The 21267-nt window shown below is 38.3% G+C and overlaps 1 protein-coding gene across 1 annotated transcript in view; it reads left to right on the top strand.

Moving 5' to 3' along the window:
• Window positions 1-21267, top strand: part of LOC124285051 (guanine nucleotide-binding protein G(i) subunit alpha) — a 73214-nt gene that overhangs the window by 14896 nt on the left and 37051 nt on the right. The window contains exon 2 of the mRNA XM_046721199.1: window positions 6348-6390. Within this exon, the coding sequence (XP_046577155.1) occupies window positions 6348-6390 (43 nt within the window). The remainder of the gene's footprint in view (window positions 1-6347; window positions 6391-21267) is intronic.

Here is a 21267-nt window from a genome sequence, read left to right as displayed (position 1 = left end):
CTGAAAATCAGATTGGAAGCTATCACCCTTGTACCATATTATTCAGTCAGTTCCTTAACAGATGGGGACGGTGGGGTAGCCTAGTGGTTAATGCATTCACTTGTCATGCAAGACCAGGGTTCGATTCAACACATGGGTACAATGTGTGAAGCCACTTTCTGGTGTTGCTGGAATATTGCTAAATGTGGTGTAAAAATAAACACAGTCACTCCTTAACCCATGTCTTCAATTACCCAAAGTCTGTGTGTGTGTGTGTGTGAGTGAGTGATTGAGTAGTGTCTGTAGACAGCTGTATCACTGCAGTCCATAAATTAAGCTCAGGCCAGACAAACTGGTTCTTATACAACTTTCTATGCTGCTCTGGCATGATGACATGCATCAACCAAGTTGACCTGTTTTCCATGCTCCGACAACCCGTGAAGATCCGGCTTAGAATATTGATCTTCAGTAACCCATGCTTGTCGTAAGAGGCGACTAACAGGATCGGGTGGTCAGGCTCGCTGACTTGGTTGACATATGTCATCGGTTCCCAATTGTGCAGATCGATGCTCATGTTGTTGATCACTGGATTGTCTGGTCCAGATTCAGTTATTTACAGACCGCCGCCATATAGCTGGAATATTGCTGAGTGCGGCGTAAAACTAAACTCACTCACTCCATCATCCATGCTTTGACTATTTTTGCTTGCCATTTCTGTTTTGTCCGACCACAGCAGCGATAGAAACTAATGTTGTTTTGTTCGTAAACACTATAAAACCAGCTTCAGTCTGGGCTAGTACAAGCAGCCGCACTTACACATACACACACATGCACGTTGTCATATGAGCGGAATATTCTCAAGCGTGACGTTAAACCCAATTTCACCTCACCTCTTAAACACATATCATGATAACACATTCCATAACCTATTAAAATGGCCAATTTCTATGACTTTGGGCTCATGTCAGTGTCCATCTTGGCATAGTCTTAATCACACCCACCCTTAGTCCGTCATACAGACCCTGAAAGAGACCACTGTCCGCAGTAAATTAGTGTAATACTGTAAATTACCGTAGATAAGCCAAGATAAGATGTTGTTTTCTTACCCCCTGCCAAAAAGTAGGATGAAAGTGTAACCTGTAGATAACGGACCCCTTTCAAATTTTTGGGGACCTCAAAATTTGGCTTATCTATGGTAATATACGGTAGTCAAAATTACTGGAGTTTCAGTGAAATAAGGAAAGTCTCTTAGCTTCTCTATTTTCAGAAATATGTTCATTTCAGAGACTAGATGTTTGTCTAATCCCTCTTAGTGACCCATAACACACTGGTTGATATCTGTATAGATATTCAGTACGGTCTGATCTTGATAAAGCCTGCCACACTCCTCAGAGCCAATGTGTCAGGTTGTGGATCTACCTGTTGTTGTAAACACACTGGGATAGATCCACCATTGCACTTCACGGAGTCACACTTGGATATTATTCCGTTTATCGGTAGAACAATTCAACATTTGCCATGTCAGCCATATCAGCAGGTCTCTAGATTTTAGGTCGAACCAAAGATTATTTGCTCACAACTTATTCACATTTGGTGTTGAGGGTTTTCTGTGAGTACCCAGATAGGCGAAACACCTACTGTGACATTTTAGATTTGAGGTAGTCTCACTAAAGACTAGAGACTTCTTATCTTGATTTGGAATTTTATTGAATGAGGGTTGGTTACAGCGATTTGATACCTGATTGAGGCCAAAAAAGATATATGTCCGTTTCCTATTACATACTTTTTAAAAATAGGGTCGGTGGGTCGGTTTTATCTTCTTTTATTTAACTTGTTTGTTTTTTTGTTTAGTAGCACCAGGTGGGCACCTGAGAATGTCTTCAAGGATACCATATCATGTTGTGACAATGCCTTGTGAGGAAACAGAAAGATTTCTATATCAAATCATTATTCATGTTATTTATTTGCAGGTTTTGTCAGTGAGAGCCGATTATGCCAATGCCACATGAAAATATCATACCGAGGTTAAAAAAAATGTCATTTTTGACTTGGGATTTAGAGTCGGGTGGGTTAGGATAGGTCGGTCGGGTTACCGGAAATGGTCATTTATCTTTTTGGCCTGACCTACAAGAATTGAGTCATTTCTCAATTTAAGGTAGAATATATTTTTGTTCCCTATGACTTATGACTAATGAGATCTTTGACTTGATTGAGTGAGTGAGTAAGTTTAGTTTTATGCCGCACTCAGCAATATTCCAGCTACATGGCGGCGGTCTGTAAATAATCGAGTCTGGACCAGACAATCCAGTGATCAACAGCATGAGCATCGATCTACGCAATTTGGTGACATGTGTCAACCAAGCCAGCGAGCCTGACCACCCAATCCCATTAGTCGCCTCTTATGATAAGCATGGGTTACTGAAGATCAATATTCTAACCCGGATCTTCCCGGGTAGACTGATAACTACTCTCTGAAATGAGATCAGTGCTAATGATTGTTTGGCCTAGACTCAACTATTTACAGACCGCCGGCAAATAGCTGAAACATTGTTGAGGGAGGCGTTGAACAACAAATAAACAAACTAACTAGCAAACTTTGGTCCAGGCTGTCAGGTATTTTTACACAATAGAAAGTTATAATCCTGCTTAAATGCTATTTCAGATGATTCCTAGTTTATATCTGATGGTGTGCTGCCCAAAAAAGGTGTGAAGATGTTGGATAAACTCAATCAGTTATATACATGTCTATCTGTAAGCAAGATGTAGCTTATTGTTTTGGGCATTATCTATAGCATTGGAAAATTTCCTGTATATTGGAGGACAGGCAATTGGGTAGCCTGGTGGTTAATGCATTCGCTTGCCATGCGAAAGACCAGGGTTCGATTCCCCACAGGGGTACAGTTTATGAACCCCTTTTCTTGTGCACCCTGCCATGATATAGCTGGAATATTGCTAAAAACTGTGTAAAACCATACTCGATAAACAAAATGATATCTTAATGCTCAGTTTTACAATTTTGCATTGGATGCCATGTTAAAATTGAATGATGAAATACCTCAGACAAAAAAAAGGAAGAACCTTTAAAAATCCTGATTTTGAATAGAAAACTCTGTTTTTCCCCTATTTGACTGTTAGAGGTATGGGAATTTCAGACAAATGCTTTCTGAACTGGCAATGGAGGTGCTACTATTGGAAGATACATACTAGGGATGATACAAAAGTTTCATGAATCAATACGTATCACGATACCCATGTCACGATTTGATAAGTATCACGATACCTATTTTTGCGGCATTATTGCATAAATTTAGTTACATTTGGAACATTAATATTTCATATTTTATAATTGTCCATGAAAAGATCAACATTTTTTAGTCTCAGAGATTAAAAGTTCTAATTTCCCATCTTGGTGCATGAAAAATAATCATTTATAACTCTCATAACATCAAAACACATGATACAATTGCAAAATGTTAACGATACATAAACATTTTAACCGATTCTTTCAAAACTAAATATCTATACAGTTTTGAATAAATCGATAATTGTATCATCTTAGAAAAAGTATCGGTGCATCGATGTATCGATGTATCGTGGCATCCCTAATACATACCTTGTCACTTTCAACAGACTGCTTCGATCAAACATTTGCTTCAAATAATCACTTCAACGGCGGCGTGGGCTGGAGGACAAATACGATTGTGACACTGGTTCTGAAAAATTGAAGATTGGACAGAATCCAATGAAATTGTGATACTGATTCCAGATAATTATAGATCATTGAACCCCCATTTTGTGTATCTTGCTGCTGTTGATATATCCCAAAATACAACTGTCAGCTGTCTTATTTTGTACCTGCTTCTTGCCAATGCAACACAAGAAATATGATACAAAATTTAATTTGTAATTGACAGGTTGGTGGCAGTGAATGTCCTGTTACCATGACTACTGAGTGCAGGTCAAGCCCCTGATCACAATCTTAATTTTAGCAGAATTACAACCTCTAGTATGTCCAAAATGGATTCAGTGGTCAGGTTCAGTGACCTTTCTGATTCCACTGGTTACATGTCATTATGACCCAATGGTAGGGAGTTCTTAAAATTTATTTATTTTCTTTTTAATTTTTTTATTTTATTAAGACTCTCAAAATCGCTGATATACTGAATGAAGAAAGTAAGGAAACTGATACAGAATATCTGTTTTTCATGCAACATGGAATATTTTGGCAATCATACTAAATATTAAGTTTTAACTGTGTGCTGTTGACATAAAACACATCCAGCACACAACAAGAAGTACTATTAGTGAGTCTCTGGTCACCAAATACTTCTAGGTCCAGTGACCAATTATTGTGAAACTGTTGAGCCAAATCTCAGATTTATTGGGCCCGGGGGCCAATATAATTGGAAAGTCCTTGTTTTTGACGAATAATGGCAGGCCCATGGGAACTTGAAGCATTGTGCAGAGCTACAGATAACTTTTTGGGTCATTGAGTTATGTACCCGCTTGTCTTCATCTCAATTGGGTATCCTAATTTTCCTTTGAGTAACCAAACAAATTGTACTCACCTCACTCAAAATCAGTTGGGTATTTTGCCATTTTCCATTAATTGTAAAAATATAATAAAGTTTAAATGTTAGTGTTTGTTATTTATATTTGATCTGTAATATGAGAAACGATATGAAAGACTGCTAGTTGAGTGTTCATGTGCCGAAACAGAACCTCTAAATATACCTCAGTTGCTTTATCTATCCACTGGTACGCAAGCTAAGATTTGACAGTTTTCTGTGTACGCATGTACAATCAAATTGATTGAGTATTTACAAAAATACAAGCGTACTTGTACGCAACAGACGTAATATGAATTGAGTTTTCACATAAATATTTGCATAATTTACGCAGATACGCAGCTTATCCGTACCTCTGATTGTGTTTCTTTATCACATTCTATTTCAGGGTCCCGATTTACAAACCGTTTGTAGCCCTATGACATTCGTAAGTCTATGGTAAACTGTAGAATTACGGAAAGTTGTAATGTTGCGAATGATTTGTGTTTGATTTATATTATATCCTTACACCTCAGCTCTGCACTGGTTTCCTCTAGCACATCTTTCTTATCAGTATAGAAGTGTTTTGTTACTTTTAAATGTTCTAACCATGGCTGGTTTGGTGTCTGTGATAGAGCAGGTGCCCAGTTGCTTGTCTCCCAGAGAAGATTCATGGTCAGAATAGGTCTAAGAGCATATCCTCCTGTTTTTGTGCATATATAAAAACACTAAATGTCCCTGTACTCCTGTGGGTATTTCTGGACAGAACTTATCTCCGTATTAACATTGGAATCATGTGGGAAACGGATGACAAGTCTGTTCCATTGTAGCACAACAGCACAGGTTGTTGACACTATCACCCTCTGGTTTGACTGAACCAAACTTGATTATTTTCATTTTTTAGCTATATTACTATATTATTGCTAAGTATGGTTACTTTTATGCACTCACCTATTGTCTACACCTGTGGTTGTGGGTTTCAACAAAATGCTAAATGTTTCACACCTACATCACTACATTCTCTTAAGACCGGGTTCTATTCCCCAACATGATATTACTGGAATATTGCTAAAAGCGGCGTAAAAACTCACTCCCTCGCTAACTTAAGGGGCAATGGTATAGCCTAGTGGTTAAAGCATTCGCTTGTCACACCGAAGATCCAGGTTTAATTCCCCAGATGGGCACAATGTGTGAGGCCCATTTCTTGTGTTTCCCTGCTGTGATATTACTGGAATGTTGCTAAAAGCGGCATAAAAATATACTCACTCACATTCTCAGCATCTCTGTGATACACCTGTAATACTGCCTAAAACTATCTGAATCCAACTCACTCACCCATAGTGAATGCTCCTTGAATGTGAAGTACAGTGACACCTGTCTAAACCGGCACCCCACAGGACCGAAATAGAATGCCGGTTTAGACAGGGTGCCGGATTAGACAGTGACGATCATTTTCCAACAAGGCTGCGATTTAGACTCGTCAATCTCTTCATCTCTACAATGCCTTTGATCTTTTGTTTTGTGCAACAATGTATTAGATTAAGGGACAATGTTTTAATGATCATAATATCGTTGTGAAATGGCGGGACCAAAACTTGATGCCGGTTTAGACGTGTGCCAGATTAGACAGGTGCCGGTGTAGGCAGGTTTCACTGTATTTATATTTTTAAAAAAAGATTACAAATTGCAGATGTAACAGTAAATGATACTCTCTCTTTGTGTGTCTCTCAAGTGACACAGTGGGACCAGGAGATGTATTACCATGTCAGCTTGTATTGTTGCTACAGGAAGCTGTTACTGATGCCTGTGTTTGTGTTACAGGTGCGGGAGAATCAGGGAAAAGTACCATCGTCAAACAGATGAAGTAAGTGCTGCAAATATTCACCGTAATCCCCATGTTGAAATATATATATCCCTCGTATACCACACCATACATTGTGATGAGGAAGGAAGATATCTGTGCCCACACAATGTGATATGCAATTTTTTTCTCAAAGTGGAATGCACCAATTTTATCATTTAATTCTGGGATTTATTGAGACATGCTCAGAGACCCATATCAGCCCCAATCCTGCAGCAAATGAAAGTAAAAATTCCAAATTTGGTTTGAAATTTCCAAATTTTCAGTTTTCCAAAATAAGTATAATTTTTAGTACCGGGATTTTCCAGAAAGCCGCCCACTCAATAATTCGCCCATGGGCTCTTATTTTAGGTGGGCACATTACTATATTTTTGACAATTTGCTTGCCCCCAAAACTAAGGGAAACATAGACATAAATTATTTACATAAATTGTAAATTATGCATTTTCTTTTCCTTTCCCTCAGAGAAAGGAAACACTCCATCTTGTATATAGCTTCTATTAACTTCTGGTTCCTTCTGGATGTCAGTTTTAACATGTCCGTTTATTGTATGAGTATATCATATTTTCATCGAACAGTGAGGTTTGAAATAGTATTTGTAAGAACATAATAGTAATGTTATTTTGTTTTTTAATGCTTCCATTGAAAGATGTAAAGCATTGATTGTCTAGTATGAAAAACAAAAGAACATTCACCTGCTCATATTATGAAATGTTTTTATTTAAGATTGATAATTGAGGTGAAATCATCACAGAGTAGGGTGTACTCAACAGATTGCATTGTATTGATATCATTAGACTTTAGTCTTGTGTTATCTCTGATGTCAAATGTTGATGTGTGTCTACTTGCATTTTGATGAACATATCTCAACGAGTGCCTCAAGGTAATATTTTTTCCAGAACATGATAAAATACACATCGCTCATTAAGGTGTGAAATTTGTTAAGCGACACAAAGTCGATGATATCCTCAATAAAACTGTAAGGGAACAGATACAGAATGCACATCTATCTATCTATCTTTATATCTATCTACTTGCAATTTCACATGTGCCTCAGTTAATATTTTCCCAAAATGAAAAACGCACATCAAGGTGTGAAAAGTTGTTGTGAAGTTGATGGTATACGAAAAAGCTACAGAATATGACATGTTTAATATTCATGTAACCAGTAATATTTTGGCAATCACACAAGATGTTTAGATACATCTCCGCTGTGGACATTAAACACTTTCTTGACCACAAGACTATGAATATGGTCACCAAATACTTCTAGGTCCAGTGATCAATTATTGTGATACTGTTAAGCTGAATCTCAGATTTATGTAGCCTGGGGACCAGTGTAATTGGAAAGACATTGGTTTTAATTATCCGAGCCCCTGGGAACCCGAAGCAGTGTGTTCTATAGTGTCGCCTTCCATCAGCATATTTCATGTTTGTTCAAACATAGTATCATTTAGTGAAGTTTTAAAAGAAATAGTTATGTATTGTTTAAAAATCAGATGTTGATACCTATGTCATAAACCAATTGTCTTGATGTTATGTAGTTCTTGCTGCAGCGATTGCTGGAATATTGCTAAAAGCAGCGTAAAACCACACTCACTCACTCACTCTACAGCTGATTCCGAGACAGGAAATTATATAAAGATCATTGAACTGGTCTCATTCCAAATATTTCCGTTTAAAAATCTGAAGCACATTTCTCCATGTCTTAATACAAGGAAGTTTTGTTTAACATAAACGAGTCTTTAAGATGATTTCACAAAGTTCTCGATTCAAAAGTTGAAAATTCAGCTAAAGGCAATTCTGTAATATTGATAAAAGGGAAGTTTCAAAAGCTGTTACCTCCCTTCTCACGCTCCATATCAGTTAGAATGGAATTGCTTGTTTTTATCGGAATTGTATATCTCAGAGACTGAGCCTTTGTTTTATGAAAGATGAAGTGAAAAACTTACAGTTCAACTCTTTTAGCTGACAGTTGTGCATACCAGTATATTTTTACATTATTGGGTTGTTTTGTTAAGAATTGATTACAATGACCTTTCAAGTGTAGCTGGTTATCCATGTATTGTTTCCTTGAGCTGTTACACAAGCTTCATTAGCCCAATTAGTCCCTGAACCATTTTATTTTCATTACAGCCTAGCCCTCCCTGCAATGCTAAAACCCTAAATTAAGCAAGTCTACTTTTCCCAAGGTTCTGAATCTCTGGTCTCCCTGCAGCTCCTTTCAATTTAAATCGGTTTCTTTGTTACAATAAAAATCATATATATTCAGAGACTAAGCATTAGTCTATATCCTGTGTATTGTTTCCTAGTAGCTGTTGCAGAAGTTTCATTATCCCTGATAAGTTTTGATGTCTACACTTAATAACAACAGATGCATCCTGTGTACACACCCATGGGGACCTGACCTGTAGGACCTCTAGATATGGCAGTCTTCAGTTACAAACATGCATTGTCATCACCATTATGTTAAATGATAACCAATTATGTGCCCTCACTCACTCCTCCTTGTCTGTATATACGCTTATCTGTGTTGTCAACAGTATTGTAATCAGAATGTCATGAGTTTTGAACTGGAGTCCCAGCTGTGTCACACCAGGAAGTATTAAGAAGGATATGTTAATAATCATGTATGTTTGGTTGCCATGGAAACCCCTGGTTTGTCCCAGCATTTTGTGAATCACAGTTATGTTTTGTAATTATTGCATGTCCATGTTAATAGATCATGAGCAGGACTCCAGTGATGCCTACAACCAAATCTCAGGTCGCCCCAATAATTCAGTTATATACAGAACACAATTGTGTATACGACATGACTATTTGAGATATGGGTTTTCAAAATGATAAGGCAAGATTTGGTTTCATGCCAATGTTGGAAAATTTCAAGTCAGAACATGACAAAGACACTTTTGAGTGGGCATCGCCTTTTGCACCTCCTGAATTGAACCTGAAGATTTGGACAGATGAGCGAACGCTTTAACCATGAGGCTGTCCCTTGAATAAGCAAGTACAACTTTTAGATGCTGGAAACTCTTCAGAAATGTTCCCAGCTCATTGCAGCAATAATAGGTAACGTAAATATCCGGAAGACGTGTTGGATCTGTTAAGTCTGAAGTCTTTAGCTGCTTGGGTATTTTAAATTTCTGTCTCTTGTTCGGCATTATTTTAGTTATTTAGGAATACTTGTTTTATAGAAATAATCTGTAAAAAAATAGATGGCCTGCATCTTTGAAGTTTGCTGTTCAGTTCTATGGTATATAAAAGATTTATTTTTGTGGGCGTTTTTGAAAAAAAATATTCCAACTATATGGCAGTGGTCTGTATATAATTTAGTTTTGACTAGACAATCCAGTGAGCAACATTATGAGCATTGATCTACACAAGTGAGATATGATGACATGTGTCAACCAAGTCAGCGAGGCTGACCACCAGATCCTGTTAGTCGCCTCTTAATACAAGCATGGGTTGCTGAAACAATTCTAACACAGATCTTCACAGATAAAAAGACTTATCGAAACTTGAAGTTTTCCATCAGATTCAACAGGGACCCTGTAAACTGGTTCTGTTCCTTTTCCTGTAATCAATTGGGTATGATCTTAGTATCTCATGAACTATGAAACCTCATTGTTTTCTGTGTAATTTGAGTATTGCAGTTTCATTGTCCTTGATTTAGATGTGACATGTCATGTTTTTATCTATGAAGAAAAATGCTTGATCTGGCACTTCTTGTAGTCAACAGGATGGAGGTATCAAACTGTGATAAACTGAAGCACAGCCAACAACACTCCTAGTTGTTAGCAACATACACTTCAGCAAGACAAGGAAGTTAGCCTGGGCAGAGCATCCTAGTGTGGATTAATGGCCTCATGTCACGGTAGACTTGAGGCTATTGTTGTTGAAAATATTTGCATTTGCATTGCTTTAATGGATAGTGGGTTAGGCCAATGGTCAGAGTGTTTGTCATGCTGAAGCTGTTTTAATCCCAAGTTGTGAAACTGTTTGAAGTCATCTGTTCAGTGGCATAGGTAAAATAAATCACTTGAATCTTCATGTAAATAGGCCTTCAATTTCCCACTGTTGGTGATGGGAAAAACCCTCTCACTTCAATTCTATGGACAAGAAAACTGGCTGGAAAAACAAAATCTGGAATTTCATTTTTTATTGTCAGTGATATTCAGTGTTGCTGCTCAAGACCAGTGTCAGATAGAAAACTACAGTTATGATAAGTGAGTGAATTAAGTTTTATGCCACTTTTAGCAATATTCAAGCAATATCACGGCAGTACAATTATGATGAACTCAAAGACTACCATTAATTTTACTGTGATAACCAAATATTGTTTTATACGTATTGACTAAAATATACAGCAATCAGCCAGGACTAGTTTGTTATATCTGTTATTTTGTTGTAAGTGCGTTTGTTATGAACAGTTTACTGCATTGAAATGTAGTCACAAGAAGCGAAAGCTACCTGCGTCTGCTGTGTGAAGCTCAAAGGGCTGGAATCTCTGCCATGTGTCAATATTTAGATGAAGGGAGACTTGAACTCCGCCACTGAATGTCTGTTCATTGATGATTGGCTTCCAACCAGAACACAAACCTGGAATGTAGGAGGTGTTGGGGAGGACTGAACTCCTCTAGGTCAGGTTGACCCATGGACATTGTTTTTTAACCGAAATTGGATCCCATAAGGAGCTTTGGAGTTTGATGGGATGCTTGTTCTTTTAAAGCTTTCGATAGCCTGAGAGGACTTCGTTCTTTTAAAGCTTTCGATAGCCTGAGAGGACTCTGTTCTTTTAAAGCTTTTGGTGCTCAGGTTGAAGAGGAATCCTGAATGAATGTTGTGTGTTATTTGGTATTGGTAAAATGTTGACATCTTAGATGAATTTCTCAAGGCAAGGAAGTGACTCACCCTAGCTGTTTGTGATTAAGAAATGTTTATCCACGTAGGTGATGTCGAATGATGCAAATCTTGTGTAATTTCAACTATGTGCAGACGTAATTCCATGGGACTGAACTTTTCACGATTCAAGAAGTGTTAAGGAAACATTCGTTGAGAATGAAAGTCAGCAGATTTAAACTTGAGCTTAGAGATTATGACAAAACCTGTTATTTTGTTTTTCCCCATTATACCAGCAGTCAGTGCAGTCCTATATTCTTAGAATCTGGGCTCCCCTGAAATTATTTCCATCAGTGTTAAAATCAGGACCCCTTTACATTCATGCTTCATGAATGAACAGCTAATTGTTAGTATTTTCTGTGTAATGTCATTGATCATAAGAAAACATTCATGGCTTTTTTAAAGTTATTTTTAATATTCTTTTGAAGCACTGGAATATTATGATGAGCCTGTACTGGCAGATTCAGAGAAGGGGACTGAACTCATTCAATGCAGAAAACAATACCTTCTTTAGAACCTAATTACTGGTCACATCAACTTTTTTCAGAGTTATATTTAAGTGGAAACTTGAAACCTGGTTGTCTTGATTCCATCTCCGATCATTATTGAATGTTAATTAGGAGTGACATCTGTTTAAATCCAATTGTAAATAATGCAAGCAAATTAGCACCACCACCATAAAGTAAAGTTGTCAGTTTTGAAAAAGAGAACATGTAACTGTTATTTTTGTCAGATTTGAAAACTTAAGTTCAGCAATCAAGAGTATTTTTTAAAATGCTAACGTTGTAAACATGTTCGCTTTTCTTTGTATCCCTGAAATAAATATTTTTATTTCTTGCAGTACGTGCAGTTTAAATACTTGAGGTTAAGGCTCCAGCTAGTAGTCACAGTTGTGTCGTATGTAAGTGGTTGACCTACATCCCACAATGCCGTTCTGGTGTGGAGTATTTCCTCCTCAACTTCCTGTCGACCTGGGCAGCCATCATTGACACGCCTCATTTTAAACATCAAAGTCTACAAGAGATTATTCATTTCCATGAGAGCCATGTAAACTGATTAACCATTTGTGTAAATATTAATCTGTAATGACAATTATAGAGTGAACCATGCTGAATACATTTGATAAGAGACAAAAGTAAAGTTTCAATTTCATTACGTCACTATTGATAATGAAGTTCGGATGCGTTTAAAAATATTTCTATTTTCCCTCATTTCATGTTGATGAAGTTATGAGATGGGTGAAAAAATTGAAAATGGTTCTTGCTCTCAAGAGTGATTTCATGAACGTGAGCTGTGCTTTCAAAAGGGCGTGTATGATTTAGTTAATGTAGCTTGGCAGAAGGACATGGGACTTATGACATGAGAGTCCTCCAGTTTTGAAGCCAGGAGTAATCGTTATGGTGATCATCAAAATGATTTCCTCTACAGCACCTTGTGCTTCTGTGCATGTGCTGGAGGGAAACCAATTATCAGTAGAGGAGAGAGTGTTTGGCCACACTGATTTGGGCCAGAGGCGGAATGAATAATGTCACCATCAGCTCTCCATTCTGAATGGTTTTTGTGGGTATTGCAGTTCGGTTCTATTTATGGGTTTTGAGGTTGAAAAGAAAAAATTTACTGTTGTACAGACAGTTGTACAGGCCATTGTACAGGCTTATGTTAGATGGGTGAAGGTCGTGTCCAAATTTGAGGCATACGTGACCAAAACGATGTCTGGTCGTTACTTGGGCCGTATGTTTCCGTTTTGTCAAGTGAACAGGTCACTTGCCTCGGCATTTGTTTGAGACAGTTGTAAAATGGTGACAGTATACATCTCACCTTTTCACAAACCCCAGATGTCAGCACTAATTAAGAGTGATTCATTAACAAGTGATATTCATTGTCAGAATGGAACATTGACGTCTGCTAAACTTGTGATTGTGGAAATGGTTTTGAACATTTTATGTACAGGTGACTTGCATTTGTTTGAGAAACGTGTCAAAAGATGACATTTTACACCTTTCACAAACCTTGATGTCACCACTAATCAAGAGTGATTCATTCATTGGTGATATACATCATCAGAATGGTACAGTGACTTCTGCTTCAGCAGAGATTTCTTGTGATTATAGAAATGGTTCTGTACTTTTTATTTATAACGCACATAGAACTTGAAGCAATTTGGCTAGACAACTGTAGACCACATAGGAGCAGTGGTATAGCCATGTGGTTAATACATTCATAAATCGCTCGTCACACCGAAGACCCAGGTTAGATTCCCCACATGGGTGTACAATGTGTGGAGCCATTTCTCGTCCCCACCCGCAGTGGTATTGCTGGAATATTGCTAAAAGCAGTGTGAAACTAAACTGACAACATATTACAAGTGAATTGCGGTGTATCGGTAATACCATGGCGTCCTAGCTGTACATTCCTCAGGATCCGGGCCCTGTCCTAGGGAAATGTGTTTGTCAATGTATTGGCATCCTTGTATGAATGAATAGTAATAATAATAATAATAGCTCCAGAATGCCCAAATTCAAGACAAACTTCGGGCCGAGTACAAATCTGGCTTAAAGAAAATCTGGAGCTCAGAGCTAAATGCTCGAAACAAGGTCAAAGACACCAATACTTTTGCTGTGCCAGTCCTCTCCTATTCCTTTGGAGTAGTTGATTGGACAAAACAAGATATCCAGAGTCTTGACCGCCTGACCAGAAGGATCATGTCTGATAACAGAGCCCACCACCCTCGTTCCTCTCTCAACCGTTTATACATGCCAATCAATTCTGGAGGTCGGGTTTGATAATTGTGGAGGCTCTTCATGATGGAATTATATTGTGTACTTTTGCACATATTTATTTATTGGATGATCCTCTGGTGATGCATGTGAAGACTCATGATGAAAGCAAAGAATTCCACTGCTATTTTAAGCTTGCCTAGGTTGTTGGACAGAATCTGCTGATGGCAACGTACTGCTGGACGGTACAGCGATGGGAGTAAACTAGGTGAAGTCCTTCACCAAGTCTGCCCAGAGTCAGTCTTTTGTGGAGAAGCTTTCTGAGAAGCCATTGCATCGTGTGTACATGCAGTGTGTGGAACAGAATAGCAATCCCACCGACTCCTTCGCCTGGATGAAGTCGGCTGGTCTTAAATGTGAAACTGAGGGCTTCCTTTTTGCTGCTCAGGACCAGTCACTTCCCACTCGTAATCGCCAAAATGTGATTCTTAAGGAAAATATTAACATGAAATGCCGACTGTGTAATGAATTTACAGAGACTGTCCAACACCTTGTCAGTGGATGCACTTCCTTGTCACAAACAGCATATCTTAAACAAGATGTGATTAACAAGATTCAGGAAAAGCATGATAAATATGCGGACCTCGCCTTGAAATGTCTCGCTTGCATCCCAAGTACACTGTCGTCAGGCTCCCCATTGTTCTCGGTGCCCTTGGTTTGGTACCTCCTGATCTCTTGGCGCAGATCAGGAGAGTGCCCGGGTTCTCCACCGGGAGCACAGCCCTTCTGACACTCTGGGTAATGCAGAAGGCTGCAGTGTTGGGGAGCCTTCATATTCTCCGGAAAGTTCTTGGTGGGTTCACTAGGCAATGTTTATTGGGAGAAGTCCCATTCGCTGTCTGGGCTGCGTGTAGAGGGGGCTAGGGCCCTGAGCTGATGATGAGCCTTACCAGCCTGACTGTGCCGGATCACCCGAACCCTCTCTGCTGCATTTTCATCTTTAATCTGCAAAACATAATAATAATACTGGATATTTATATAGCTTAATCCAATAATGGTCATACTTTTTTAGAGCATCACATCCTGCTGAACAATTATCTCAACATTTTGTAATTTTGTGTTTTATGTAATGCTAAGACTAACACATTTGATCAGTCTTTTCCAGGATATAGTTTTTATCAGTGATTAATGTTATATCAGATTAATTCCATGTTTGTTGCGTCGTGCAAAAGTCATTATTGCAAAGAAACTTGGTGATGATGTATATTAATCATGTTTTCTGTGCATTTGTAGGAAAGCGTCAGATAATGGGAAATCTGTCATTAGTTTCAAAGATCAATCAAGGATTGGTGATAATATGTGAGAATGGTTTGTTGCCAGTGATGTCCGGATAGTGGACTTTAGGCATATTTCAGTATGGCTCAGTATGATTCATTGTGAATCAGTATGAGTATGATTTAGTGTCATTCAGTATGTTTCAGTGTGATCCAGTATGATTCAGTATGTTTCATTATGATTCAGTATGATCTAGTATGATCTAGTATGTATTAGTATGATTCAGTATGATTCAGTGTGATCGGGTGTAGTGTCCAGTGTGTGGTTAGAGTGTCTGCCCAGAGAGTATGAAGGAAGGTCGCAGTATGATTCAAGGATCCCTGCCTCCGCGTCATACCAAAAGACGTTAAAATATGGTACTTGTTGGTCCCTGCCTGGCGCTCGGCTTTAATGGGTACAGCAAGGACTGGTCGGCTCGAGTCAGTATAATGTGTCTGAGTGGGGTATTCATGCTTCACTGTGGCATGGCATCTCAGTGAGCTAACACTATAAAACCAGCTTAAGTCTGGGCTAGTACAAGCAGCCGCACATACACATACACACGCATTCACGTCGTCATATGAGTGAAATATTCTCAAGCACGACGTTAAACCCAATTTCACCTCACCTTCAAAGTATGGTATTGAGACCAGACTAAAACATCCATTCCTTCCTTCCTAAACTGAATGTTCTTGTAAAATGATATGGATATTTGAAGAAGACATGTCCTAATACCCGAGAGAAACCGAATTACAAACTATGGAAGTAAAGGCTGGTTACAAACAGTAATTAGTGTCGGATGAAGCAGACGGTATGGATTCAAAATTCAAAATGGAAACCGAAGCCTTGCAGAGGAAGGAGGACTGTGGAGCTGACAGTGACTGACACGTTCCCTCAGTCAATACTCCCAGGCTCTTCCATACAGCATATGTAAATAAGATCTTGTCTCGATATTGGCTCAAATGTCAGGTGCAGAAGTCAGAGTGTTCCTCCCTGGACTGTGGAGGAGAAGCCATTGTATATTGGAGATAACAGTAGGTCAGAAGTTGCTCTTATCATGCCAAGAGCATATGACTTAGCCTTGCTTCGAGTCTCCTCTCATGAAAAAACTGTCATACGGATTAATAAAGAAATTTCAGTTGTATGTTCTGAATTATCGACTTAGATGGGTTGAAAGACTGCAGATTTCTTTGTAGTAAGCTGTTAGTAAATTTAAAAAGCAATTGAGTAATTTTGGATTAAGAATTTATCTTTCAATTTTCTATAAGAGTTGAATTATTAATTCTTTTAAGAATTGTGCTACTAAATTTTATTTACTTGTAAATTTCCATGATATTTGATGGCAGAATTCTAATTACATTTTCAATTTATTAAAATTTAACTGTTAAAAGTTTGATTAAGTTTCTTGAAAGACTTTACTTTTTCATGAAAATAAAAAAAAAATTGATTGGAAAAAAAAAAAAAAAAATCTTGAAAGATTAATGCAAGTCTACCATAAATTCCTTTGTATGAGTATTTTATACGGGAGGTTGCTTAATCTCCCAAATAATTCTGGGATGAGGACTGTCCAATGAGGCTTGATGAAGTACAAAGAATACAAAGAGTGCTGCTGAGTGAGCTGTGATGGGGGCAACAGTTAGAAATTCTCAAAGGTCTGACGGTCATTGAGAAAATTGGCACAAAGTATTTTCATTAAGAACCTCTTAAATAATTGATTTGCTGTAACCTCTTAATTGTTTAGTTTGACATTCCAGTTGTTAGATCAGAGAACGGTTTCTTCATACATTCAATGATTATTACGTCTTGTTTGGTCTGTTACTTGCTGTTAATGGAGCATCCAGCAGGATAGTAGTGAGCATAGCCCAGCCATTGTTATAAACCAGCACCCATATCAAACAGGATAGGAATTCCTTCAATACCTTTGTGTCCTGTAACAACATATTTCCTTATTGGAGAAAGTATCATGAACATCTGCTGACCAGCGCCAGACCAATTATCTTGTTTCAGAATGAGGCTAACCTAGTATGATTTTTGCCAATTGTAGACAAGAGAATCACAAAATGTTTATTGAAACATCCTTTACTTGGTAGCTTCGTTATTCCATTTGTGTTATTGTTCTCGCATCGTTGTTTTTTTACCATTTGTTTGTTGTTTATCACCCAACTCAGCAATTTCCCAGCTATCCAGCACAAAGAGCATAGATCTATGCAAATGGTATATGATGATATGCATTAATCTATACAGCGAGCCTGTCCACACTATCAGGTATTGGTTGCTGAAGATCATTTCTTACCAGATCTTCCATCACATGGGGGGCGGTGGGGTAGCCTAGTGGTTAAAGCGTTGGCTCACCATGCTGAAGACCCGGGTTCGAATCCCCACATGGGTACAATGTGTGAAGCCCATTTCTGGTGTCCCCCGCTGTGATGTTGCTGGAATATTGCTAAAAGTGGCATAAAACCAAACTCAGTCAGTCAGTCCATCACATGGAAATCAAACTGAATATTTCCTTTTCATTTAATGCCTGTATTTGTAAATCAGACATTAAATACATGGGTATTTTACTCTGTTAGAGAACAGGAGCAGATTGTCATAAGTAGCGGTGTCTGGAAAAAGGAATAACAGCAACTGTTCTCTTCTTTTATACCCTTTGTTTTATCTGGAATCAGAGGGCTGCGGCAGTTATCTATGTACAGAACTATCCCCATGATGTTTCTAGGTTTGCCAGCATTGTACCTGTGCGCGTGGGTTTAATGAAAGTGGAAAATATCTGAGACCTGCATGCTTAGGACTTCAAACCCATACCCACCCACCTGACTAATTCTCACCACACCACACCACATCATGCTAACATACGATTTGGGAATAATGTTTAAAGTGGTGTTGATACCAACTCACTACGAAGTTAAAATAGAATAAAAATGCTGTCAAGTTTACGAGGTAATTATCAACATTGCACCATTATTTTAAAGGAAACCGTTGGAAACAATAATCAGCAAGTCTAATAAACCGGGATGAGAATTTTCCGCGGAATTCCAGGAATTTCATAAGACCAAGGGTCATTTTTGTGAATCGCCTAAATCCTATAGATGAGTTTTTCTCAAAACTTCATTCTCATCCTTGAATAAATGGCTAAAAGAAACGTGTAGATACAAACAGTTTTGACAAATCTAATCTAGGTTTTACATATTTGCATGTGACATTCCATGCAGATGATGAAAATGGCGACGGCATCTCCTTCATCTCCGACTCTCTGTGTTATTTAAACACAAGTTTGCAGAATGTGATTCTTAATCTTCATCCAGTCTGGCATCATCGATCAATACCTCAAAATGGCTTGTTTGCTTATGTTTAGACAACGTGGTAGAGTGTTTGTACAAACATTAATCCTTATAACGCTGAAATCAAACAAATACATCAGTTGATTAAGAATGTTTGACACACTTCTCTGCGTGGAGTGTCACATGGAGCCATTGTTTCAACAGTGTTTCCATTTCCTATATGTTTCATCCTGGCTCCAAGCCAAAGTGTTTTGTTTAGGTCGCAGGAACTTAGACCCATTTTGACACATATTTGTTAAAATCTCCTAATCTGTTTCTAAATTCTGAAACAACTGATTGAGTTGAGGTTTGGGGGGCCAGGAATAGGCTCCTATATTTAGTGTCAGTGTGTGGTGTGATTGTAACTCTTTCTTGAGATGTTGGAGTTTGAATTTGTGAACAATCCCTTTCTGTGCAGGGTGGGGCATCTGACAAGAGAATGTTATTTTCTTTAACATAGTCCAAATTTTTCATTCTTCTCTTTCCTTTTTCTGTCCATCGTACCCTATCCTCTTCTTTCACTCCTTTGGGATGGCGAAGAAGCCAAATGGTTAAAGCATTCACTTGTCATGCTGGAGACCTGGGTTCGATTCCCCACATGGGTACAATGTGTGAAGCCAATTTCTGGTCTCCCCACCGTGATACTGCTGGAATATTGCTCAAAGTGTCATGAAAATTCACTCACTCACTCGCTCCCTGTCTGTCCCACCTCTCATTTCTTTCCCCTCCCCCCCCCCCTTCTCACACACTCACATTGAGTCCCAGAAAAAGAGAGTAATTTCATTCAAAATGTAATCTGCAAAGTAAAATACAGGAAAGCCAAGCTCATTGATTAATTATTAATCAGGACTTTCCCAAGCATTCCAGACTCGAGTTGGGCTCCGTTTTCAAATTATTATCAGAGACTCCCACACTCTCACTCACACGTTGCAGGCATAAATCTGGTTTTCTTTTCCGCACTTCAATATAATCAAGATGAGTTCTTCATGTCTTTGAGAAGCAGAATCTATTCTGTGTGTTTAAGAGAAAATGCGATCGTACTGTTCCGAATTCAAGATGCTTCCGCCAGAACTCTCCTAACATGATGACATTTGCAAGTTAATCCTTTGAGCATTAGAATTCTTCTTTTGTTTAATGGAGTGTCTTCTATCAAAGCTTCAAACATGAAGTCTCTTGATAAGGGGGGACTTGGAGGTAACCAGTGCCTCACATGATACAGAGATTTATAGCACAGTGTGATGTGTATGTTAAACTCAGGAAGACCTAGTCAGTATGCAAAATAACTGCCTGTCTGCCTGCCCGCCTGCCCATGGTTGATAACATTTCTGTCAGGCTGGATGAAATGTTACTACATTCCTTGTAGATTCTCAAGAAATTGTTTGCATTATGTCGACTAAATCAAGACACAAGATGTACCTTATATTATGAGTTGCGATGGGGTAGCCTAATAGTTAAAGCGTACGCTTGTCACACCAAAGATCTGGGTTCGATTCTACTCATGGGTACAATGTGTGAAGTCCATTCTGGTGTTATTGCCATGATATTGCTGGAATATTGCTAAAAGCTGTGTAAAAACTATACTTACACACACTCACTCACTCACTCACTCATTCACTCTCACTCACTCACTAATTTGAGAAATTTTTCACACTTTTGTTGTTGATTTATTTCTATGGATTAAAGGAAGTAACTCTCGATTCTCAGAACAAATATTGCAACAAGTATCATTTAAAAGCATATTGTAGATATACCGTTGTGACATGTACATGTATTGATGTAATTCAGTGCAGTCATACACGTTGGTTTTATGTACAATGTATGTTGAATTCATTTTACAAAAGTGTGACTATGTCATTCTAAAAAGTGTTTCACGCTTATGTTGAAATTTCAATTCATGCAAAGTGACAGATTTACATCTACTGATCCCAAACTGGGAAGGGGAGATCGATATAAGAGTGATTCTGTGCAGTTGACCTAGGTAGAATGACTAGAGGGTTCGGGAACAGGAGGGTGAGAAATCACCCCTTCAGGCACCTGCCGGACACCTGTCGTGGTGCAAATTAATCATCCTCCCGTGTCAGGTGACTACGTCAATGATGGTCACATGACAGATAATACGCAGGTGATATATCATATAGCAACTCACACAGCATCAGTTACCGCAGAAATTTTTCTCACACTTCATTGAGTGTTTGATATTATATTGTCGCAATAGGTCTTTTATTCTTAAAATCTCTTTGTGTGTGTGCAACGAGTTTGATCACTTATATTAGGCCCCCAAAAGAAGTTATTTTTCAGTTTCACTTTTGAATAATTTTAACTCCTTGCATCAGGCTTTTTAATTTCTGGAGTTGTAACCAAGGGAAGGTAACACAAACCTGCTTTCCTACAAATAGCAATTTGATGCACAATATCTGAGTGGTCATGCAAGTTGCAAGTTCTTGGCTTATTGAATGCAGGGTAGACATCACTCTATTGAACTGTAATGAATTGCTGTGAAAAAAGCATTTGGACACCAGACACAAATACATTTTTATCTTGTGTCGTGCAAATTAAGCTTGTCTCCATATAAAGAAAATAGGAAAAAAATGTTACAAATACAAAAACCAGATACACAGTACATTTTTGGG

Source organism: Haliotis rubra, unplaced genomic scaffold (genome assembly GCF_003918875.1).
Source record: "Haliotis rubra isolate DU_JTF1 unplaced genomic scaffold, ASM391887v1 Scf350, whole genome shotgun sequence".
Lineage (NCBI taxonomy): Eukaryota > Metazoa > Mollusca > Gastropoda > Lepetellida > Haliotidae > Haliotis > Haliotis rubra.
Note: the sequence above shows the minus strand (reverse complement) of the source record. Positions and strands in the feature narration are given on the sequence as shown.